At 38.9% G+C, this 26,064-nt stretch overlaps 2 protein-coding genes across 3 annotated transcripts in view; both read left to right on the forward strand.

The window, feature by feature from the left end:
• The window catches only part of osgn1 (oxidative stress induced growth inhibitor 1), a 30,585-nt gene extending 17,726 nt beyond the window's left edge, over positions 1 to 12,859 (forward strand). Inside the window, exons 6-8 of the mRNA XM_061977601.1 lie at positions 1,398 to 1,597; positions 1,660 to 2,000; positions 10,754 to 12,859. Coding sequence (XP_061833585.1) covers positions 1,398 to 1,597; positions 1,660 to 2,000; positions 10,754 to 11,293 — 1,081 coding nt within the window. The 3' untranslated portion in view covers positions 11,294 to 12,859. The remainder of the gene's footprint in view (positions 1 to 1,397; positions 1,598 to 1,659; positions 2,001 to 10,753) is intronic.
• Positions 12,860 to 17,594: 4,735 nt separating this feature from the next.
• Positions 17,595 to 26,064, forward strand: part of mtss1 (MTSS I-BAR domain containing 1) — a 76,131-nt gene continuing 67,661 nt past the window's right edge. For both annotated transcript variants that reach the window (XM_061977602.1, XM_061977603.1), the window contains exon 1: positions 17,595 to 18,301. In XM_061977602.1, coding sequence (XP_061833586.1) covers positions 18,230 to 18,301 — 72 coding nt within the window. In that variant the 5' untranslated portion in view covers positions 17,595 to 18,229. The remainder of the gene's footprint in view (positions 18,302 to 26,064) is intronic.

Raw genomic sequence — 26,064 nt, forward strand, 5'->3', positions numbered from 1 at the left:
ATGAGTTTTGAAGCATTTGGCTGAATATGAGCAGATAATATTGCCCCAAACACTTCAGAATTCATTCTGCTGCTACTGTCAGCTGTCACATCATCAATAAATATAAGAGATCCAGTTCCACTGGCATCCATGCATGCCACTACCACCACCATGCTTCATTGATGAGGTGGTATGCTTTGGATCTTGAGCAGTTCCTTGCCTTCTGCATACTCTTCTCTTTCCATAATTTTGGTACAAGTTGATCTTTGTCTCATCTGTCCATAAGATGTTGTTCCAGAACTGCACAGGCTCGTTTACATGTTTCTTGGCAAACTCTAATCTGGCCTTCCTGTTTTTGAGGCTCACCAATGGTTTACGCCTTGTGATGAAGCCTCTGTATTTCCTCTGGAGAAGTCGTCTCTTAATTGTTGACTTGGACACAGATACACCTACCTCTTGGAGAGTTTTCTTCATCTAGCCAACTGTTGTGAAGGGCTTTTTCTTGACAAGGAAAGGTATTTGTCTGTCATCCACCACACTTGTTTTCCGTGGTCTTCCAGGTCTTTGGGTGTTGCTGAGCTTAGCAGTGCGCTCTCTCTTTTTAAGAATGTACCAAACAGTTGGTTTGGCCACACCTCATGTTTTTGCTATCTCTCTGATGGCTTGGTTTTGATTTTTCAGCCCAATGATGGCTTGCTTCACTGATATGGACAGCTCTTTGGACTTCATATTGAGAGGTGACCTCCCCAGATTCCAAACTAATATACCACACTTGAAATGACATCTAGGCCTTTTATCTGCTCTTTGTAAATTAAGTAAATGAAAAAAACAAGGGAGTAACACACATCTGGCCATGGAACAGCTGAGTAGCCAATTGTCCAATTACTTTTGGTCCCTTAAAAAGTGGAAGGCACATATAAAATGTGTTGTAATTCCTACACCGTTCACCTGATTTGGATGTAAATACCCTCAAATTAAAGCTCAAAGTCTGCACTTAAAGCACATCTTGATTGTTTCCTTTAAAATCCATTGTGGTGTTGTACAGAGCTGGAATACTGAAAATTGTGTCAATGTCCAAATATTTATGGACCTAATTGTATGTGATATGCTGCATTGTTTTATGTTGCCTGCCGCATATGCAGCATAAATGTACGTGGCCCGCCACATTATTTTTGGTGATATGCTGGTTAATTTGATAATGTTCTTTCATATTTGGCATAAAGTGTGGTGCATCCAGTTGAATAAGATGTGATGAAAGCAAGTTGTCGTGACAAAGACTTTGACGTAAGTGTACATGATATATTTAGCCTTACAAGCGGCCCTCTGAGGGCTGGATTGTGGCCCTTAATGAAAAAGAGTTTGAGCACTTTGAGGTCAGACGTGGTGAGCTTCATGGCGTGCTCTACTTTTGCCATTAGGAACGTGCGTAACGACCGCGCCACGCCAGCAGAGATCGCCTCCTACTACCAGCACTACGTCTCCCAGATGTCCCTGGAGGACAACTTTGCCTGCAGGACCGTTGTTACCTCGGTAACCAGGCACCCCGGCAACCAGGAGGGGTCGCCTCCCTGCTGGAGAGTGAAGGGACTCCAGTGCCGCGAGGGGGCGGAGCTTGGAGGTATGATGAAGCTGCTACAGTGCATGTGATAAAAGAAGTAAGTGTGTTCCCTCCTTGACTAGATGCGTCCACATCAGAGAAGGTGCCTTTCTCCCTACTGGCCCACAACGTGGTCCTGGCCACCGGGACTCACGACATCCCGGCCAGACTTGGCGTGGAGGGCGAGTCCCTGCCTTACGTCTGCCACTCCTTCTGGGAGCTGGAGGCCGCCATCTCCCGCGGCGAGCTGGACCAGTCCTCGGACCCGGTGCTGGTGGTGGGGGCGGGCCTCACGGCGGCCGACGCCGTGCTGGCGGCCCACCACCTCAGCACGCCTGTCTACCACGTCTTCCGACGCTCTGTGACCGACCCCGGCCTCATCTTCAATCAGCTACCCAAGATGCTCTACCCGGAATACCACAAGGTAACTAACGCTTGTTATTACCTAAACTTCACTGCTTGAATGTTGTTTGCTATCAAACAGATCATGTTTCAATTACAATTCATTTACTGGACAAACATATACAGTCCAACCTCCATTTACACACTTAATTGGGGCTTGAACATAGTTTGTAAACCCAAAAGTTTTTAAAGTGAAGCAGAGTTCTCATCGGAAACAATGTAAACATGAATAATTGGTTCTAGCCTTCACAAAACCGCACATTAAAGACATTATAGTGTGTGTGTGTGTGTGTGTGTGTGTGTGTGTGTGTGTGTGTGTGTGTGTGTGTGTGTGTGTGTGTGTGTGTGTGTGTATATATATATATACTGTATATATATATATACTATATATATATGTATGTATGTATGTATATATATATATTAGGGTTGCCACTAACGATTAATTTGATAATCGATTAATCTGTTGATTATTACTTCGATTAATCGGATAAAAGAGACAAACTACATTTCTATCCTTTCCAGTATTTTATTGGGGGAAAAAAACAGCATACTGGCACCATACTTATTTTGATTATTGTTTCTCAGCTGTTTGTACATGTTGCAGTTTATAAAAAAAGGTTTATAAAAAAATAAATAAAATAAATAAAAAAAGTAGCCTCTGCGCATAGCATAGATCCAACGAATCGATGACTAAATGAATCGCCAACTATTTTAATAATCGATTTTAATCGATTATTGTTGCAGCCCTAATATATATATATATATATATATATATATGTATATATATATATATATATATATATATATATATATATATATATATATATATTATACTTTTTGTGTATGTATATATATTGGGGGTGTCAAAACAAAAACTAATTTCAAATGAATCCAGACTCTATATATATATATATATATATATATATATATATATATATATATATATATATATATATACCATATTTTTTTTAACTATAAGTCGCAGTTTTTTTTCATAGTTTGGTCGGGGGTGCGACTTATACTCAGGAGTGACTTATGTGTGAAATGATGAACACATTAGCGTAAAATATCAAATAATATTATTGATCTCATTCACGTAAGAGACTAGACGTATAAGATTTCATGGGATTTAGCGATTAGGAGTGACAGATTGTATAGCATGTTCTATATGTTATAGTTATTTGAATGACTCTTACCATAATATGTTACGTTAACATACCAGTTGGTTATTTATGCCTCATATAACGTACACTTATTCAGCCTGTTGTTCACTATTCTTCATTTATTTTAAATTGCCTTTCAAATGTCTATTCTTGCTGTTGGCTTTTATCAAATACATTTCCCCAAAAAATGCGACTTATACTCCAGTGCGACTTATATATATATATATATACCGTGTTTTTCGGACTATAAGTTGCAGTTTTTTTCATAGTTTGGCCGGGCTCCAGTGCGACTTATATATGTTTTTTTCCTTCTTTATTATGCATTTTCGGCAGGTGCGACTTATACTCCGAAAAATACGGTATAAGTCGCACTGGAGCCCGGCCAAACTGAAAAAAACTGCGACTTATAGTCCGAAAAATACGGTATATACTTTCTTTTTTTTTATTAATTTATTTTTTAATCTGTCCTGTTCAGCCAAACAAAAGATATAGTTGATGCAGATGCAAGTACTTGCTGAGTAATCATTTTAATTACCCGTCATTGTCTTCAGTAGACAAATGACAGAGTGAATGAGATGCGGTCTAATGACGTACTTACCTAGGCGGGACAAAAAGTAGTTCTCGAAAATCACGTTTCATTGTGACAAGATCTCAATGATTGATTTACTTTACACTGTGTTCATGACACGTAATGACATACACCGTCTCAAATAACTATAGTATCAATATTTTCATTGGAAAAAAAGATCTAGTATTTCACTACTTCTGTAATCTTATACACTACATCACAATTATAACAGAAAATATAAATATTCATGTATTAGGACACACAACTGCCTATACATTTGATTAGTAGGGCTGTCAATCTTTCAACACCACAGGATTTGATTTGATTCTTGGGATAACGATTCGATTCGGAATCGATTCTTCATTCCAAATCTATACTTTTTCAGTAATGTTGAGTGCCAGTTCTATGATGAACTACATTCCTCCATAAAATAGATCAACAGCTCTATATCAGTTCTATATTACTTCAAGAAAACTGCTTTTGTTGAATACAATTCTAGCCAAACATTTAATAAAGTCAAATACAAATAAGGCAACAAGAGAAGTATCCAACACTTCTATTTTCTAAAATAAATGTGTAGAGTAGATATAGATCATCTACACCAGTGATCCTCAACAGGCGGACCGCGGTCCATGTCCGGACCCAGCGACGTGTCCGTCCGGACCCAGCACGAATTATAGTAAAAAAATAAATAAATAAAACAATTTATTTATTTATTTATTTTTTTAATTATTATAATCATAATTATTATAAAAAAATATAATAATTGTATTCATCTGTGAGTTATCGCTAGCGCAAGTCAACGTTCTTCGTTGTTTTTAATCAAATATCTCCACGTTTCGTTTACACTTCTCGTGTCTCACTCACTCCGTCTCTCTCTCTCTCTCTCGCTCTCACTCCGTCTCTCTCAGAGAGAGAGACGGAGTGAGAGCGAGAGAACGCCACTCTGATTGGCTAATTCCGGGGTATGAGTTGTCATCTCTATCACAACGACGCGCTGATAGGCTGTTACCACCTGGGTCATACACATGTGCAGTGCACAGTGCATGGAACCTTTCGCTGCAGGCACACAGTTGTCTCGTATCGCTACTTCGCTAACTGTTCACTCGTCAGTCACTGAATGTGAATCAAATCACAATGGCATGCTCCAAGTTGGCTCAGGCTGGTAAAAGAAAGGTGGACAGGGAAAACCGACGTTTCAAGGAAGAATGGACAGAGCAATATGTTTCATCCTACCTACTGCAAGTACCAGACCAATGTGTCTTAATATGCAACAGTACTGGTGCTCTGGTGAAAAGTGAAAATCTGAAACGTCACTATCTGAAAGAGCACCGCGAATTTGAAGAGACATTTCCTCATGATTCAGAGTTAAGAAAAAAAAGAAATCACGAGGCTGAAAAAGTCATATGAAACATCAAGCAAGATTTTTGTTAAATCTATGACACAACAACAAATAGCAACAGAGCAGTAACGTGCGGTGAGGTTGATGGCTGGTGAGGCACTGACTTCATCACAGTCAGATTTACAAACATATGAACCCTAAAGAGTATCTTATTCACCATTTGATTGGCAGCAGTTAACGGGTTATGTTTAAAAGCTCATACCAGCATTCTTCCCTGCTTGGCACTCAGCATCAAGGCTTGGAATTGGGGGTTAAATCACCAAAAATGATTCCCAGGCGTAGCGCCACTGCTGCCCACTGCTCCCCTCACCTCTCAGGGGGTGATCAAGGGATGGGTCAAATGCAGAGGACACATTTTTTCAAAGTTCTTATTTATTTTTGTTTCAAAGAAAATATTTCATGTATTTTATTGGATATTTATTTTATTTTTGTTAATTTTAAGAAAATGTTAAACTACCTACCTCCTGCTACTACAGGTAAAAGCCAGTAAATTAGAATATTTTGAAAAACTTGATTTATTTCAGTAATTGCATTCAAAAGGTGTAACTTGTACATTATATTTATTCATTGCACAGAAAATCCTCCCAGTAGTATAATACCAAAGCAGAAGTATAACATTTAAAAAAATCGAATAAGAGTTAAGGTATTTAGAATGAAAATATACTATAAATAAATATATAATATATTTTTACAAGAATAATTTCAGTCATTTTACGAGAAACATAACTTACATTATTATAATAATAATTTCAAAAAAAACTGCCTCATTAACCAGTTGTATTTATTCAAGGAAAAAGAGTAGTTTTTTTGTAAAGTTGTAATATTACGGGAGTCAAGTTCAACATTTCTGCGATGAGGTGGCGACTTGTCCAGGGTGTAACTCGCCTTCCGCCCGATTGTAGCTGAGATAGGCTCCAGCGCCCCACGCGACCCCAAAAGGGAATAAGCGGTAGAAAATGGATGGATGGACACAGACTGATGCATTCAAATGTTTATTTCATTTAATTTTGATGATTTGAAGTGGCAACAAATGAAAATCCAAAATTCCGTGTGTCACAAAATTAGAATATTACTTAAGGCTAATACAAAAAAGGGATGTTTAGAAATGTTGGCCAACTGAAAAGTATGAAAATGAAAAATATGAGCATGTACAATACTCAATACTTGGTTGGAGCTCCTTTTGCCTCAATTACTGCGTTAATGCGGCGTGGCATGGAGTCGATGAGTTTCTGGCACTGCTCAGGTGTTATGAGAGCCCAGGTTGCTCTGATAGTGGCCTTCAACTCTTCTGCGTTTTTGGGTCTGGCATTCTGCATCTTCCTTTTCACAATACCCCACAGATTTTCTATGGGGCTAAGGTCAGGAGAGTTGGCGGGCCAATTTAGAACAGAAATACCATGGTCCGTAAACCAGGCACGGGTAGATTTTGCGCTGTGTGCAGGCGCCAAGTCCTGTTGGAACTTGAAATCTCCATCTCCATAGAGCAGGTCAGCAGCAGGAAGCATGAAGTGCTCTAAAACTTGCTGGTAGACGGCTGCGTTGACCCTGGATCTCAGGAAACAGAGTGGACCGACACCAGCAGATGACATGGCACCCCAAACCATCACTGATGGTGGAAACTTTACACTAGACTTCAGGCAACGTGGATCCTGTGCCTCTCCTGTCTTCCTCCAGACTCTGGGACCTCGATTTCCAAAGGAAATGCAAAATTTGCATGGTTGGGTGATGGTTTGGGGTGCCATGTCATCTGCTGGTGTCGGTCCACTCTGTTTCCTGAGATCCAGGGTCAACGCAGCCGTCTACCAGCAAGTTTTAGAGCACTTCATGCTTCCTGCTGCTGACCTGCTCTATGGAGATGGAGATTTCAAGTTCCAACAGGACTTGGCGCCTGCACACAGCGCAAAATCTACCCGTGCCTGGTTTACGGACCATGGTATTTCTGTTCTAAATTGGCCCGCCAACTCCCCTGACCTTAGCCCCATAGAAAATCTGTGGGGTATTGTGAAAAGGAAGATGCAGAATGCCAGACCCAAAAACGCAGAAGAGTTGAAGGCCACTATCAGAGCAACCTGGGCTCTCATAACACCTGAGCAGTGCCAGAAACTCATCGACTCCATGCCACGCCGCATTAACGCAGTAATTGAGGCAAAAGGAGCTCCAACCAAGTATTGAGTATTGTACATGCTCATATTTTTCATTTTCATACTTTTCAGTTGGCCAACATTTCTAAAAATCCCTTTTTTGTAATAGCCTTAAGTAATATTCTAATTTTGTGACACACAGAATTTTGGATTTTCATTTGTTGCCACTTCAAATCATCAAAATTAAATGAAATAAACATTTGAATGCATCAGTCTGTGTGCAATGAATAAATATAATGTACAAGTTACACCTTTTGAATGCAATTACTGAAATAAATCAAGTTTTTCAAAATATTCTAATTTACTGGCTTTTACCTGTATATAAGCTTGACCGATAATAAACGGACCCAGCCTGTTTATAAAAACCCATTTGTGGACCTTCAAGATTTGTACTTGAGGACCCCTGATCTGCACCAACTATAACTTCTATTTTCTAAAGTAAATGTGTCGAGCAGATATAGATCATCTACACCAACTATAACTTCTATTTTCTAAAGTAAATGTGTAGAGTAGATATAGATCATCTACAGCAACTATAACTTCTATTTTCTAAAGTAAATGTGTAGAGCAGATATAGATCATCTACAGCAACTATAACTTCTATTTTCTAAAGTAAATGTGTAGAGCAGATATAGATCATCTACACCAACTATAACTTCTATTTTCTAAAGTAAATGTGTCGAGCAGATATAGATCATCTACAGCAACTATAACTTCTATTTTCTAAAGTAAATGTGTAGAGTAGATATAGATCATCTACAGCAACTATAACTTCTATTTTCTAAAGTAAATGTGTAGAGCAGATATAGATCATGTACTATATGATTTGTCTGAGTAGCTGGACAGGACAGATTGTGGAATTTTTATTTTTATTTTTTTCAATCATTTAAAAATCGTTACAAATAAGAATTGCAATTAATTGGAAAATCAGACATTTTTTGGCACCCCTATTTAATTATTATGGGATTTTTTTATTTTTTATTTGTTTTCAATTGATTAAAAATTGGTTACAAATAAGCATTGCAATTAATTTTAAAATCAGACATTTCTTTAGCACACCTATTTAATTATTATGGGGGAAAAAATTAAAAAATGTATATAAATATTTATTTTTTAATTTTTTGAATAAATAACAAATAAAAATCGCAAATAATCTGAAAATCTGAAATTTTTTGGCACCCTATTTAATTATGGGGAAAAATATAATATATATTTTTTTAATCGATTAAAAATTGTTACAAATAAGAATCGCGATCAATCTCAAAATCAGACTTTTTTGGCACCGGAATTTAATTATGTATTTTTTACATACACTTTGAAAAAAATCCTATAATTTAAATTTAAAATACGCCATAATTTTACTGCAGAATTGACAGTGATTTTTACGGTATTTTGGGGGTCTAAAAACCACCGTATATTTTAGGGTAAAGAACTGGCAGCTCAGACACAGGATTGTACTGTAAAAAGCAGCACTACCCTTTTATGAATGAAAAAACAACACTGCAGGGTTTGTTTTCTTTACCGTAACATTTATTTCGTAATTTTTAAACTTGATAGATAACTTGCTTTGAAATTGTTTTTTGTTTCAAATTTTTTTATGGTAATATAATATTTGTTGCATTATTAGATAATATTTAAAGATATTTCAATTGCATGTATTTTTTCCTAAATGAATGAAGATCAAGTATTTAATTAAGACATTAAGAAATAGCCATGTGTTGGACTTGTGAAGTCTGCTGCCCCCTAGTGGCCATTACATGGCACTGCAGCCATGTTTGCTAGTGTGACACTTGGTGTGTTCTGTCTTGTATTTATAGTTCCCTTTAACCTAATACTGGGCCAGATCAGACCGTTTCTAGGATCCTAGGTGTGCCACAACATAGCACACATACACACAATGTGCAGGAGAAATGTGCATTTAACGTTTGAATAGGAAGTGTGCACAAAATACAACAAGGGCGCTCCATCTCTTGAAAATAGAAAATAATAAAAATACCTTTTGAATGTTCGTCTCAGACTTCAGTAAGTGTGTGTGTGTGTGTGTGTGTGTGTGTGTGTAACCAGTTGGCTCACAAATACAGTTTATATTGATACTGTTACCAAAATGTATTTGAATACTTTTCTAAGTAAAGGGGACCACAAAAAATGTCATTATTGTCTTTATTGTAACAACAAATGTTAGTGTAGATGAAACATATGTTTATTATTGTCATTTAGTCCTTAAATAAAATGTTGAACATACTAGACGACTTGTCTTTTAGTAGTAAGTAAGCAAACAAAGACTCCTAATTAGTCGTATGCAGTAACATATTGTGTCATTTATACACCTATTATTTTCTACACATTATGAGGGACAAACTGTAAAAATTATTATTAATCTACTTGTTCATTTACTGTTAATATCTGCTTATTTTCTCTTTCAACATGTTCTATCTACACTTCTGTTCAAATGTAATAATCACTTATTCTTCTCTTCTTTGATACTTGACATTAGTTTTGGATGATACCACACATTTAGGTATGGATGTGATACCAAGTAGTTACAGGATCATACATTGGTCATATTCAAAGTCCTCATGTGTCCAGGGACATATTTACTGACTTTATAAACATCACATGCATTAAACAAAACGAAAAAATATTTTGTTATGCTAAAATATATCGATGTAATCATCGTAGTATCAACTAGATATGCTCTTGTACTTGGTATCATTACAGTGGATGTCAGGTGTAGATCCACCCATGGCATTTGTTTACATTGTTACGGTGGTGAGCTATTGTATCCTCCTACGGTGTGTAGTGAAGCATGTTTAGATATTCCTCGTCCTCCAGTGATAATGATACTTGTAAGAAACTCACTTTATTTGTCGCCATGGAGACAAGGATTAGTGATTTAGAAGTAGCTAAAACTGTGCCATGTGTTAAAGCAGCTCTTCCTGAGGGTGTTTCAGTGTTATAACTTCACCTTTATCTTGACTTTTTACACCAAAATGCGTCCATTCTCCCTTTTCTGTCTACACACTGTGTCTGCTTGTAAGTACTCTGTGTGTGTGCGCTGCCCAACATGCTCCTCTGTTCGTAAAACCAGCAATGTCATCACGTGCCTGTAAAAAAAAAAAAAAGAAATATGGGGAAGCAGTACTTTTCAAACAGAGTATAGTACCGTTTTTGATTCACTAGTACCGCAATACTATACTAGTAAGTGATACTATACTAGTAGCGGTATACCGTACAACTCTATACCAGTTTGATGGATTCAGGCTCGGCTCGCCATCCAGATCTGGAAATCCTTTGTTCCTCTTGAATTTAACCCAAGAAGATAAATCCTTAAATTGGCTGCACCGTTTTACAAGCCGCGGGATTCAAAGTGTAGGGGAAAAAGTAGCAGCTTTGTCCGGAATTGACGGTTTTTACGATATTCTTAACAATATTTAAAAGTACTTTTTACCAATATTTATTCCCATCAGTACATAAGTTATTTTAGTGCTGGTTTGTCTGCAGGTGCACCAGATGATGATGCAACAGCAACACCAAGAAGGTTCTCCCCCTCAGCACCACCTCCAGAGCTCCTCCCCCCCGCCCTCCTCGCCCTACGCCGGCTACCTGTGCTTCCCCCGCCACCGGGTGGCCGCCTTCCGCCCCGACCGCAAGTGCGTGCTGCAGTCCGACTCGGGCCAGTCCACGGTGGTCCAGGTGTCCAAGGCGCTGGTCCTGATCGGCGCCCACCCCAACCTGTCCTTCCTTGCCGACGACGGGCGCCCGCTGGGCGTGCGGCCCGACGAGCCGGTCACGTGCCGCAGGAACCCCGTGGACGTTGACCCCTACACCAACGCGGTGCTGGCGGCGGAGGGCCCGGGCCTGTACGCCATGGGGCCGCTGGTGGGGGAGAACTTTGTCAGGTTCCTGAAGGGAGGGGCCCTGGCCATCGCCAGCGACCTGGCCAAGAGACACAGGCGGGGCGGGGACACGGGGGAGGGGCTCATGTCCTCGGACAGACTGGCGGACAAGTGGGTGGACAGACAGACCGTCTTTTATTCCTGATGTCATCCACCAACTACCATCTTTGTGCTCAGCAGCTAATGAAGGACCAACTGGAACAACCTCATCAAGATCAACTTTATTCTTATTTACACTTTTTCACCAGACCAAAGTCCACGCTATTGATTATTGACTTTTTATTAGCAGCATCACACACAAGTCCTCTCCCAGCAGGCACCACACATTGAAACTGCTCCAATTCTGTCCTGACGTTGAGCAACTCAAACACAAGGTTGAAACAACATGCTTTTTCACAACGTTTAATCAATGTTGGCTTCTGACATGATTTGACCACTGAACGTTGCTCATTTCCCAACCAACAACGTGGATCCAACGTTGAACATCAACGTTCGTCGGCTATTTTTCAACGTTGTTTCAAAGTCAGTTTTAAAGGACACGTACGTTGTATCAATGTCTTGTGCCCGCTAGGTAAGCACTGTGTTTGGAAAGTACACTAATAAGATACTTAATGCAGAACATTCTATGTCATTAAAATTGTACTACTAATTATGATGAATATTTTATTAATCTTATAAAGTAGGGGTGTCCAAAATGCGCGCAGGGGGTCACTTGTGGCCCACGGCTTGTTTTTTTATTGGCCCGCGACACATTCTGAAGACAAACCTAACAAAAACTACAATATGCCATTTTGAGAGAAACAGCATTGTGGATGCTAATGTTAGCATGCTAACAGTTAAAATACATCAGCAATATATGACCGTGAAGCGTATGCATGTAAAATTAGCTGAAAAAAAAAAGTTGCTAGCATGTGTCCAGTACTCTGAGGCATTGGGCTGCAAAATCCCAGCAGGGTAATGTTAGCAATATGCTAACAGTTAACGTGTGTCCAGTACCAGGTTATATGACTGAAATTTGACATTGGCTGAAAAATGTTAGCATGGTAATGTTAGCTAACAGTTAGCATGTGTCAAGTACCAGGTTATATAACTGAGGCATTCGGCTGCAAAATTGGCTACAAACTTTAATGCTAGCATGCTAAATTACTTAATTCCAGGCAGATTTGATGCTGATAACACAAAGGTCAGATTGGATGTCCTGTTTAGGATCTATTAGTAGACCTTTATTGTTTAGTTAACGTACCGCAGTCTTCAGTTTTTATGTTTGCGGCCCTCGCCGGAAAAAGTTTGGACACCCCTGTTGCAAAGGTTACTGATTGTCGTTATTATTTGATCACTTTGTACATTTCAGCGGCTGTCCTATCAAGACTTGACTTCTTCCTGTCGCTTTTTTCTCCTGAAAGAATCAAGCAGGAAATGCTCTGTGACCTCAATGACCTTGAACTAGAAGGTAAACAATGTCGGACTGAAGGACACTTAATGATTCATTTCACTTTCTCATCATTCCGACACGTGAACCCAACCAACACTTGATTTGACCTTGTATTTAACTTTGTTTTGTTTTGTTTGATCCAATCCCTCGGCCAGCTGTGCCTTTCATGGCGTGCATCATGTCAACCAATCATTTCGCTTTTTCTTTTAATGTACTGTATTGATTGGTCAGATGTATGTGCTGCTCATGTCACTTCCCAATAAAATGCTCATTTCATGACTTCCTGTGTGTTAGTTTGTAATAAAATGCCCATTTCATGACTTCCGGTGTGTTATTTTGTAATAAAATGCCCATTTCATGACTTCCGGTGTGTTATTTTGTGCAATAACAGACATTTTCCTCAAAGCTGGGAACGAGCAGTTGCAACTTTTGGCCACAGAATGTCACTGTTGCTTCACAAAGAGCAACATTTGTTGTATCCATGCATGAAAAATGAGAATAAAATGCCCATTTCATGACTTCCGGTGTGTTATTTTGTAATAAAATGCTCATTTCATGACTTCCGGTGTGGTATTTTGTAATAAAATGCCCATTTCATGACTTCCGATGTTATTTTGTAATAAAATGCCCAGTTCATGACTTCCGGTGTGGTATTTTGTAATAAAATGCCCATTTCATGACTTCCGATGTTATTTTGTAATAAAATGCCCAGTTCATGACTTCCGGTGTGGTATTTTGTAATAAAATGCCCATTTCCTGACTTCCGCTGTGTTTTTTTTTTTTTTTGTAATAAAATGCCCATTTAATGACTTCCGTTTTTTTTATTTTGTAATAAAATGCCCATTTAATGACTTCCGGTGTTTAGTAATAAATTGCTGATTTCATGACTTCCATTGTGTTATTTTGTAATAAAATGCCCATTTCATGACTTCTGGTGTGTTATTTTCTAATAAAATACCCATTTCATGACTTCCGGTGTGTTACTTTGTAATATAATGCCCTTTTCATGACTCCCGGTGTGTTGTTTTGTAATAAAATGCCCATTTAATGACTTCCGGTGTGTTTTGTAATAAAATGCTAATTTCATGACTTGGACCCCGACTTAAACAAGTGTAAAAACTTATTGGGGTGTTACCATTTAGTGGTCAATTGTACGGAATATGTACTGTACTGTGCAATCTACTAATAAAAGTCTCAGTCAATCAATCAATCATTGTGTTATTTTGTAATAAAATTCCCATTTCATGACTTCCGGTGTGTTATTTTGTGCAATAACAGACATTTTCCTCAGCTTTGGGAAAGAACTGTTGCACCTTTTGGCCACAGGGTGTCACTGTTGCTTCACAATAAGCAACTTTTGTTGTATCATGCATGAAAAATAAGAATAAAATGCCCATTTCATGACTTCCGGTGTGTTATTTTGTAATAAAATGCCCATTTCATGACTTCCGGTGTGTTATTTTGTGCAATAACAGACATTTTCCTCAAAGCTGGGAACGAGCAGTTGCAACTTTTGGCCACAGAATGTCACTGTTGCTTCACAAAGAGCAACATTTGTTGTATCCATGCATGAAAAATGAGAATAAAATGCCCATTTCATGACTTCCGGTGTGTTATTTTGTAATAAAATGCTCATTTCATGACTTCCAGTGTGGTATTTTGTAATAAAATGCCCATTTCATGACTTCCGATGTTATTTTGTAATAAAATGCCCAGTTCATGACTTCCGGTGTGGTATTTTGTAATAAAATGCCCATTTCCTGACTTCCGCTGTGTTTTTTTTTTTTTTGTAATAAAATGCCCATTTAATGACTTCCGTTTTTTTTATTTTGTAATAAAATGCCCATTTAATGACTTCCGGTGTTTAGTAATAAATTGCTGATTTCATGACTTCCATTGTGTTATTTTGTAATAAAATGCCCATTTCATGACTTCTGGTGTGTTATTTTCTAATAAAATACCCATTTCATGACTTCCGGTGTGTTACTTTGTAATAAAATGCCCATTTCATGACTCCCGGTGTGTTGTTTTGTAATAAAATGCCCATTTAATGACTTCCGGTGTGTTTTGTAATAAAATGCTAATTTCATGACTTGGACCCCGACTTAAACAAGTGTAAAAACTTATTGGGGTGTTACCATTTAGTGGTCAATTGTACGGAATATGTACTGTACTGTGCAATCTACTAATAAAAGTCTCAGTCAATCAATCAATCATTGTGTTATTTTGTAATAAAATTCCCATTTCATGACTTCCGGTGTGTTATTTTGTGCAATAACAGACATTTTCCTCAGCTTTGGGAAAGAACTGTTGCACCTTTTGGCCACAGGGTGTCACTGTTGCTTCACAATAAGCAACTTTTGTTGTATCATGCATGAAAAATGAGCCTAAACGTTTGTTTTGAACGCATGCAACATGCTGTTGTTTTTTTTGTTTTTTTACAGTTAAAAGTACATTGTTGTTCACCAATGGAGTTGGTCTCCATGGAAACCAGACTGGGATTTGTCAGGCAGGTGGTCGCGGTGATTCAGCGAAACACGGTTGCCGTGGTAACGGACTGTCAGCGAGGTTGCTAGAGCGGTGACTCAGCAAAACACTGTACACTTTTTCTGTGTAAATAAAGTTGGGCATTATATAGGTGACTAAGCGACACACGTGAAGTATATTTAACAACACAATAAGAGGAACGATTCAAATGTTTTTTTATAATACTTATTTTTCCTGCATTGTGGTGTCCAAGGTGTGGCCCGAGGGGCATTTGCGGCCCGCACCATAGTGTGGAAATAAAATCAAACAGTAAGAAAAAAACATAATGTAATGAGAAAAAGCCGACAATGTACAACTAATAATAATCCAATCCAATTTACTTTATTTATATAGCACATTTAAACAACAAAAATGTTTCCAAAGGGCTGCACTACAATATTAAAAAAAATATTCAAAACAATATTCAAATATTATCCTTAGCTCTACCAATGACTGAATAAAAACAAAAAATAAACAAATATAAAAACAATATAAAAACAATAATAGTAATGATAGTACGCTTTATCACGTAACTCAAAGTTGAAACAAATTATTATTATTATTAGTTTTTCAAAATAAAATATTTCAAAATGGCTCCCGCATGCTTTGACTTTTCAGTCAGTACGCGGCCGTAAGTGGAAAAAGTTTGGACTTCTATTTATTATTACAGTTATTAATAAACATAATAAATATATAAATGATAAATAATGATAAATGGGTTGTACTTGTATAGCGCTTTTCTACCTTCAAGGTACTCAAAGCGCTTTGACACTACTTCCACATTTACCCATTCACACACACATTCACACACTGATGGAGGGAGCTGCCATGCAAGGCGCTAACCAGCACCCATCAGGAGCAAGGGTGAAGTGTCTTGCTCAGGACACAACGGACATGACGAGGTTGGTACTAGGTGGGGATTGAACCAGGGACCCCTGGGTTGCGCACGGCCACTCTTCCACTGCGCCATGCCGTTCGAGGAAAAAACATATGCATTCACCATTTAAGCCAGGGGTGCTCATTACGTCGATCGCGATCTACCGGTCGATCTCGGAGGGTGTGTAAGTCGATCACCAGCCAGCCATTAAAAAAATAGTCCTAAAAATGAGCGATCATAAATATTCACTATGACGTCACTTTCGTCACTTGATTGACATTCACGGCACCCGAGGGTCTTCTGAGATGACGCTGGCTGCTGCCAGCTCATTAAAATTACCGACTGGAAGGCGAGAAACACTTTATTTCAACAGACTCTGGCGCCGTATCTGTCGTCAAAACTCCAAAGACCGACTGCACAGTTGCACAATAAAAGCGCTACTTCATCCTGCCTGCGCTACCAAAATAAGAGTCTCAGAAAGCTGGCGTGCACAAGCTAGCAAGCTACGGAGTTTGCCGACAATGTATTTCTTGTAAAGTGTATACAAAGGAGTACGGAAGCTGGATAAATAAAATGCCAAAAACCAACCACTTTCATGTGGTATTGGACAGAAAGGAGGACTTTTTTTCTCCTCCATTCGAAAATGCGGACCTTATCAGCACTACTGTCTGATTCCAATCAATGCAAGTCATCACAATCAGGTAATACACTAACTTATATTCTTGTCTTCATGAAAGAAATGAATCTATATGTGTTAAACATGCTTGTATTATCTCTAAACACTTTTAACTTATTAACAATATTAACTATATGTGTTAAACATGCTTGTATTATCTTTAAACACCTTTAACTTATTACCAATATTAACTATACGTGTTAAACATGCTTGTATTATCTTTAAACACCTTTAACTTGTTAACAATATTAACTATGTGTTAAACATTCTTGTATTATCATTAAACACCTTTAATTTATTAACAATATTAACTATATGTGTTAAACATGCTTGCATTATCACTAAACCTCTTTAACTTGTTAACAATATTAACTATATGTGTTAAACATGTTTGCATTATCTTTAAACACCTTTAACTTAACAATATTAACTATATGTGTTAAACATGCTTGTATTATCATTAAACACATTTAACTTGTTAACAAAAACATATGTTTCATAAATAAGTAAATATAAATTATATATATGAATGAGGTAGATCCCCACGACTTGATCAATTGAAAAGTAGCTCGCCTGCAGAAAAAGTGTGAGCACCCCTGATTTAAGCACTTTACTCACATTCTAACACTCATTAATCAACACTCTCTCCGCCCCCCCGGGACGCCTCTTACGCTCCACCTCACAACAAACACCCACCATGCCTGGACACGCCGCACCATCAAGCTCGTTGTACTCAGTCTTAACCGGATGCTACGTGAAATCAAAATAAAACATTTTTTTCAGTTCTGGTTCGTAAACGATTAAGAAAAAAAAAAAAAAAAAAACACCCTGCGACGTAAAAAAACCCACATCGATTCTGAAACGAATGGACACTATGTTACGTTCAGGGAGGAAAATCGAGGGCTTTAACTGTGAAATCTGTACCGGATGTAAGGTTGGTCAACAGCGGGCGGACTTAGCTTTGAGGATGAGGACACTCTCACTTGAAGTGAAGCTTGGAGAACAAACCGCGTCAAAAAAGTCGTCATAGAGCAACGTCAAGTGTGTCCGACGCCCAGCAGCGGACGGTGACGAGGGGCTTGGAGCAGCGGACGGACGGTGACGAGGGGCTTGGAGCAGCGGACGGTGACGAGGAGCTTCGAGCAGCGGGACAAGAGCGGTACGAGTGACCGGGCGACGCCATCGATGACGGGCTGCTCATGTGCACAGGTTGCTAGTTAGCTCGCTGCCGTTAGCCGTCTTTCTCCGCTGCCCAGCCACTGAACGCCTCCCGGGGACAACTTTTACACCGAAAAGACATTTTCCCCACCGGTACTTTGCTCGCTAATTCCCTCACAATGTGCTGTTTTTCGGGACGTTTATCAAGTTGGCCGGCCGCTAGCATCGGCTGACCTAAGCGACTTTACTCTTTTTCTTTCCTACATTTTTCTTTTCTTTTTTTTTTAAACATCGCCTTTTTTGTAACAATTTTAACGATAAACTATTCATGTCGGACTAGTTTAGAATTATTATTTTTTTAAGACTAAAAAAAGTTTTCCTGGAGGATTTCTTCCCCCCCCGCCTGTGGAAAATGGATGCGGGCATAGAGAAGGAATGCAGCGCCTTGGGAGGGCTCTTCCAGCTCATCATGACCGACATGAAGGTGACGTTTAAAGTTCTTTTTCTTGGGATTGATGTGTTGAAGAAAATCACTTTAGTTGTGGTATTACTCTACCTTTTAACTGGAAGCTCACCAGCTGATTTCATTCGACCAACTCGCCGAAGAGCCAAATAATATTTGCCTAAACCAGGGTTTGGCAACCCAAAATGTTGAAAGAGTCATATTGGACCACAAATACAAAAACGTAATCGGCCTGGAGCTGCAAACAATTTAAAGACTTGTCGCCTTGAACACATTTTATATTCTAGTTTCTTCAAAATAGCCACCCTTTGCTCTGATTACTGCTTTGCACACTCTTGGCATTCTCTCCATGAGCTTTTATAAGTGTTATAATGAAGACAACACATGATGTGTCTATATTAGCCTACTATCAAAATGACTTTAAAAGTCTTGTATAAGTGTTATAATGATGGCAACACATGATGTTGATTTTATATATATATATATATATATATATATATATATATATATATATTAGTACAGGCCAAAAGTCTGGACACGCCTTCTCATTCAATGTGTTTTCTTTATTTCCATGACTATTTACGTTGTAGATTGTCACATCAAAACTATGAATGAACACATGTGGAGTTATGTACTTAACAAAAAAAGGTGACATAACTAAAAATGTGTTTTATATTCTAGGTTCTTCAAAATAGCCACCCTTTTGCTCCGATTACTGTTTTGCGCTCTCTTGGCATTCTCTAGATGAGCTTCAAAGGGTAGTCACCAGAAAGGGTTTTTACTTCACAGGTGTCATAGTTTTGATGTCTTCAGTGACAATCTACAATGTAAACAGTCATGAACATAAAGAAAATGCATTGAAATGAGAAAGTGTGTCCAAACTTTTGGCCTGTACTGTGTGTGTGTGTGTATATATATATATATATATATATATATATATATATATATATATATATATATATATATATATATATAAATAAAATCAGGAAAAAACACAGGCTCTATCATCCCTTGTCAGGGATGATATAGTGTATGTATATATGTGTATATATATATACATAATACTGCAAAGTGAAAAATAAATAAAAGTCCCTACTTAGGGAACAGGCATTCTTGCTGTAATCTGTGTGCCTTCTAAAACCACAGAATGTTCAGACAATATGGCCCCAGTCGCCATAAACTTGCGGCTCCATGATGTGTGTTGTCTATCTGTACATTTATATGTATGGCTGACAGACACGTGGCTGTAATGTGTGGATATTATTGTCTCTCCTGACCTACTCATTCACTTGCTCATTTCCTCTTCTTAGCTGGTTCCTCCTGTGTAAGTGTAGAACACATTCATACTGATTGCTTCACCACTTCACATTCATACTGATTGGTTCACCACTTCACATTCATACTGATTGCTTCACCACTTCACATTCATACTGATTGCTTCACCACTTCACATTCATACTGATTGCTTCACCACTTCACATTCAAGCTAGCATAGCTTGCCCTCTGCTACTCCCTCCTCCGCGTGAGCCCAGATGACACATAACGTTAATGGAATGGTAGCTTATTGCTCTTTTGACTAGTTGGAACCAAACCTAGAACTAACATTTGCATTAATGCCTCGTTTTAGAACAGTTTTTCTTCAACATATGTCGATATTTGGACATTTGTCCATCCACTCATGAATTTCCCACTTTCTAATCGCTCATTTTTCCCACCTCTGGATCCTTGCATTGACATATTTTGCATAACAGGGCTGTTCTTTTCTGAAATGTCTAACTCTGACCAAAAATAGACCACAGACAAATGCTCACTACAGAGGATGCTGTTTTTTGAGAATAACAGTCACTATGTTTCCATGCACTAAATTAGTCTGATTCCTCCAATAGTTCTGTTTTTTGAATTTTTACACTTAGGTGTGAAGTCCAAGTGTCCACACACTTTCTCTAAAGCGACTATTGGTCACACACCATGTGCCTCCCCTCCCTCCCGTACATGAGGGCACTTATTTCATTTTAGCGCGGTTAAATGAATTCCTTTTCCGGGTGACGTATGACGACACACGAGGCATTGCAGATCCTTACAACTTGTTTTAAGTGATGCCCACTGGGATATCGGCACATATTACGTCTCTAATGGCTACGCTGATGTTCAATGGCAGACAGTTCAAGAAATGATCTTGGAAAGCGTTACAAACTTGACGCTACTACCAAGAACGTACCGGGGTGGATGCAGGTCCGATGCCAAGACAGACCGGTGGAAGAGTTTTTTCCAAGGATTTTTCGGACAAAGAATCACGGAAACCAAACTTTTGAATGTCTCAAAGTTCATTCATAAGTCTCTGTTGATTAATAGGAGTTTTAAATCCAAAGAAAAGACCGTTCATGCCACGGTCGATACTGTTCCAGATCAAGTTTGCCATGTTTTGGACTATCTTGCCAGTTGTGTGGAATACAGAATTATTGCTAATCAGTTGGGAGTGCACAAATGCAGCGTGAAGAGGTTTTTGTACGTTTTATTATTCGCCTTTAATATACCTGCTACGTTATCTTTCATCTCATTCGTATTTCGTTCGGCATTCCACATTAAGCCGGCGTTTTACATTTCCTTAGCTACCGTCTTAAATACATTTGTTTCTTCCGCCCTGAGATCGGTTGGTCGTGAGTTCAAACCCCAGCCTAGTCATACCAAAGACTATAAAAATGGGAGCCATTACTTCCCTGCTTGGCACTCAGCATCAAGGCTTGGAATTGGGGGTTAAATCACCAAATTGCATTATCCAGGTGTGTTAGTCCGCCTCCTCAAAAACCGGACACGATCGGATTTAGTTGTTTCCTTGGATTGTAGGAGGCTTATTTAGAACCGAACTATTTGAGAAATCAGACGAATTTAGTGCATGGACATGTACTGAGTGAAGGGAGAAGTCGGGTCCCCTGGTCCTTTAGTAGAATCGCCCTGTGGTAATTTATTAAGAGCAATGTATTGATAATGGCAGTATTGCGTACGTATTGAGTAGCCTGAGATTCCCAGCCCTACTTTTAAATATTGTCAATTCACTTTCAATTCCTAGGGAAAATGTGAAATTATGGGAAAGGTTGATAATTTTTAGGTTGTGTAAAATTGTCTGCCTGTATGTTTCAGCTAAACTCAGCATTTTGAAGTGGGAACTGTTTAAGCGTTGAGAAATGTGGAAGTAGTGAGTGGACACAAATGCATTCCCACATTAATATGTTAAGGTTCTGTGGAGCAACTAGCAGTGGACCGTATGAAAGCAGACCTGCTGGGGGGTACAACAAGGCTGAATAGGCTTGTTTTTAGCATTCTTTTGATGTTTGTTTGGTCTGTGTCAAACACACCCTTTAGCACATCAAATCTATTAAAGTCTGCAGGCGAATCAACGGCGTCTGAACCGATCAATTTCAGGACTCGACTGGATGCGTTTTTAGCTTTACGTTCACACCGGGGATTAGGACTCAGGTCGATGTAACTTTAACACAATCATCATCCATTCCCTGTTGCTTGCACTGCAAGGTGTCACCATTTTTACCACTACCACTAACATTTGTGTCGTAAAACTGGACTTTCCTGGCAAATTGCTGTTCCAAATCATAATGGCAGCTCAGTTGTTGAAGGGAAAGTGATGCAGAATAAGCTTTTCAAAGTAAAAGTCACAGGCAGACATATTGCATGTTTGGTTTAGCAGTTATGCTTGAAACATTTTTTTATTTATTCAAACGCATTTTCTACGGATTCTAAGAACAGTACTGTCTGTCTTATTGAGTAAAACAATAATTTTTGTGTTTGCAAACCTTACAAAAGCCCATGTCTCTAGTAAAACTCACAAATGTACATTAATACAGGCATTATTAGACATATTGCATGTTTGGTTTAGGAATTATGCTTGAAACTATTTTTTATGTCTTTAAACACATTTTTTACAGATTCTAAGAACATTACTGTCTTATTGAGTAAAAAAACAATTTTTGTGTTTGCAAACCTTATGAAAGCACATGTCTCTAGTAAAACTCACAAATGTACATTAATACAGGCATTATTAGACATATTGCATGTTTGGTTTAGGAATTATGCTTGAAACTATTTTTTATTTCTTCAAACGCATTTTCTACGGATTCTAAGAACATTACTGTCTTATTGAATAAAAAACACATTTTTGTGTTTGCAAACCTTATAAAAACACACGTCTCTAGTAAAACTCACAAAGATACATTAATACAGGCATTATTAGACATATTACATGTTTGGTTTAGGAATTATGCTTGAAACATTTTTTTATTTATTCAAACGCATTTTCTACGGATTCTAAGAACATTACTGTCTTATTGAGTAAAACAATAATTTTTGTGTTTGCAAACCTTACAAAAGCCCATGTCTCTAGTAAAACTCACAAATGTACATTAATACAGGCATTATTAGACATATTGCATGTTTGGTTTAGGAATTATGCTTGAAACTATTTTTTATGTCTTTAAACACTTTTTTTACAGATTCTAAGAACATTACTGTCTTATTGAGTAAAAAAACAATTTTTGTGTTTGCAAACCTTATGAAAGCACATGTCTCTAGTAAAACTCACAAATGTACATTAATACAGGCATTATTAGACATATTGCATGTTTGGTTTAGGAATTATGCTTGAAACTATTTTTTATTTCTTCAAACGCATTTTCTACGGATTCTAAGAACATTACTGTCTTATTGAATAAAAAACACATTTTTGTGTTTGCAAACCTTATAAAAACACACGTCTCTAGTAAAACTCACAAAGATACATTAATACAGGCATTATTAGACATATTACATGTTTGGTTTAGGAATTATGCTTGAAACATTTTTTAATTTATTCAAACGCATTTTCTACGGATTCTAAGAACATTACTGTCTTATTGAGTAAAACAATAATTTTTGTGTTTGCAAACCTTACAAAAGCCCATGTCTCTAGTAAAACTCACAAATGTACATTAATACAGGCATTATTAGACATATTGCATGTTTGGTTTAGGAATTATGCTTGAAACTATTTTTTATTTCTTTAAACACATTTTTTACGGATTCTAAGAACATTACTGTCTTGAGTAAAAAGCACATTTTTGTGTTTGCAAACCTTTCAAAAGCACATGTCTCTAGTAAAACTCACAAAGATGCATTCATACAGGCATTATTAGACATATTGCATGTTTGGTTTAGGAGTTATGCTTAACTAATTTCTTTCTTGCTGCAATCGCATTATCGTGTATAGTGAGAAATATAGGGCGGCACATGATGTATCGTCTGTGGTTTTTATTGCCTTGTGACATAATGACTCAGATAACATTTCAGTCTTGAGAAATCTGGCAACGTTGCGTAAGAGCCGACGGATGCTGGCGAGATTCGCCGGTATTCATACCAGTGCTCGTGTGCCTCAACGGCGACGTTCCGAGTCTTATTTCTCATTTGGAAAAAAAAGACTGGTCTGAGAGCTGTCAGCTTGTTCGGTCTATGAGGCGAAGGAAAGAAAATGAGGCGGTTCAAGTTTCAGTCTGAAGTAAAACAATTAGCTGGTTTCCTGATAGAACTTGCAGAGTGAGATGTACACGTGAGTCACATGTACTGGAAGAGGTGTGTGTGTGTGTGTGTGTGTGTGTGTGTGTGTGTGTGTGTGTGTGTGTGTGTGTGTGTGTGTGTGTGTGTGTGTGTGTGTGTGTGTGTGTGTGTGTGTGTGTGTGTGTGTGTGTGTGTGTGTGTGTGTGTGTGCACGCACAGCTTGCGGCGGCACATTCTGGTGGTTTGTTTTTTCCCCCCGTGCAAACCAACAAGGGCACTCCTACCATCTGGCTCACTGGCATGCGCGGGCGTCATGTCTAATTAATTGGCATAAATCTCTACTGGGTGCCATGTGACCTGCTTGTGAGGAGTACTATGGTTCGTGTTTATATCCTATTGGATTAATACTGGGGAGGAGATCTTGCCCCAAGTGGAGGAGTTCAAGTACCTGGGAGTCTTGTTCACGAGTGAGGGAAGAGTGGATGGTGAGATGGACAGGCGGATCGGTGCGATGTCTTCAGTAATGCGGACGCTGTATCGATCCATTGTGGTGAAGAAGGAGCTGAGCCGGAAGGCAAAGCTCTCAATTTACCGGTCGATCTAAGTTCCCATCCTCACCTATGGTCATGAGCTTTGGGTCATGACCGAAAGGACAAGATCACGGGTACAAGCGGACCAAATGAGTTTCCTCCGCCGGGTGGCGGGTCTCTCCCTTAGAGATAGGGTGAGAAGCTCTGCCATCCGGGAGGAGCTCAGAGTAAAGCCGCTGCTCCTCCACATGGAGAGGAGCCAGATGAGGTGGTTCGGGCATCTGGTCAGGATGCCACCCGAACGCTGCCCGAGGGAGGTGTTTAGGGTATGTCCGGCCGGTAGGAGGCCACGGGGAAGACCCAGGACACGCTGGGAAGACTATCTCTCCCGGCTGGCCTGGGAACGCCTCGGGATCCCCCGGGAAGAACTGGACTAGGTGGCTGGGGAGAGGGAAGTCTGGGCTTAGACATACAGTTAGGTCCATAAATATTTGGACATTGACACAATTTTCAGTATTCCAGCACTGTACAACACCACAATGGATTTGAAATGAAACAATCAAGATCTGCTTTAAGTGCAGACTTTGAGCTTTAATTTGAGGGTATTTACATCCAAATCAGGTGAACGGTGTAGGAATTACAACCCATTTTATAAGTGCCTTCCACTTTTTAAGGGACCAAAAGTAATTGGACAAACTAATATAATCATAAATAAAATTGTCATTTTTTAATACTTTGTTGCAAATCCTTTGCAGTCAATGACAGCCTGAAGTGTGGAACACATAGACATCACCAGACGCTGGGTTTGGTCCCTTGTGATGCTTTGCCAGGCCTCTGCTGCAGCTGTCTTCACTTCCTGCTTGTTCTTTGGGCATTTTCCCTTCAGTTTTGTCTTCAGCAAGTGAAATTCATGCTCAATTGGATTCAGGTCAGGTGATTGACTTGGCCATTGCAGGACATTCCACTTCTTTGCCTTAAAAAACTATTTGGTTGCTTTCGCAGTATGCTTGGGGTCATTCACCATCTGCATTGTGAAGCACCGTCCAATGACTTTTGAAGCATTTGGCTGAATATGAGCAGATAATATTGCCCCAAACACTTCAGAATTCATTCTGCTGCTTTTGTCAGCTGTCACATCATCAATAAATATAAGAGATCAAGATCCACTGGCAGCCATGCATGCCACTACCACCACCATGCTTCACTGATGAGGTGGTATGCTTTGGATCTTGAGCAGTTCCTTCCCTCCTCCATACTCTTCTCTTTCCATCATTCTGCTACAAGTTGATCTTGGTCTCATCTGTCCATAAGATGTTGTTCCAGAACTGCACAGGCTCTTTTAGATGTTTCTTGGCAAACTCTAATCTGGCCTTCCTGTTTTTGAGGCTCACCGATGGTTTACACCTTGTGATGAACCCTCTGTATTTCCTCTGGAGAAGTCGTCTCTTAATTGTTGACTTGGACACAGATACACGTACCTCCTGGAGACTTTTCTTCATCTGGCCAACTGTTGTGAAGGGCTTTTTCTTGACAAGGGAAAGGATTTTTCTGTCATCCACCACACTTGTTTTCCGTGGTCTTCCAGGTCTTTTGGTGTTGCTGAGCTCACCAGTGTGTTCTCTCTTTTTAAGAATGTACCAAACAGTTGATTTGGCCACACCTAATGTTTTTGCTATCCATCTGATGGCTTTGTTTTGATTTTTCAGCCTAATGATG

Source organism: Nerophis lumbriciformis, linkage group LG18 (assembly GCF_033978685.3).
Source record: "Nerophis lumbriciformis linkage group LG18, RoL_Nlum_v2.1, whole genome shotgun sequence".
NCBI lineage: Eukaryota > Metazoa > Chordata > Actinopteri > Syngnathiformes > Syngnathidae > Nerophis > Nerophis lumbriciformis.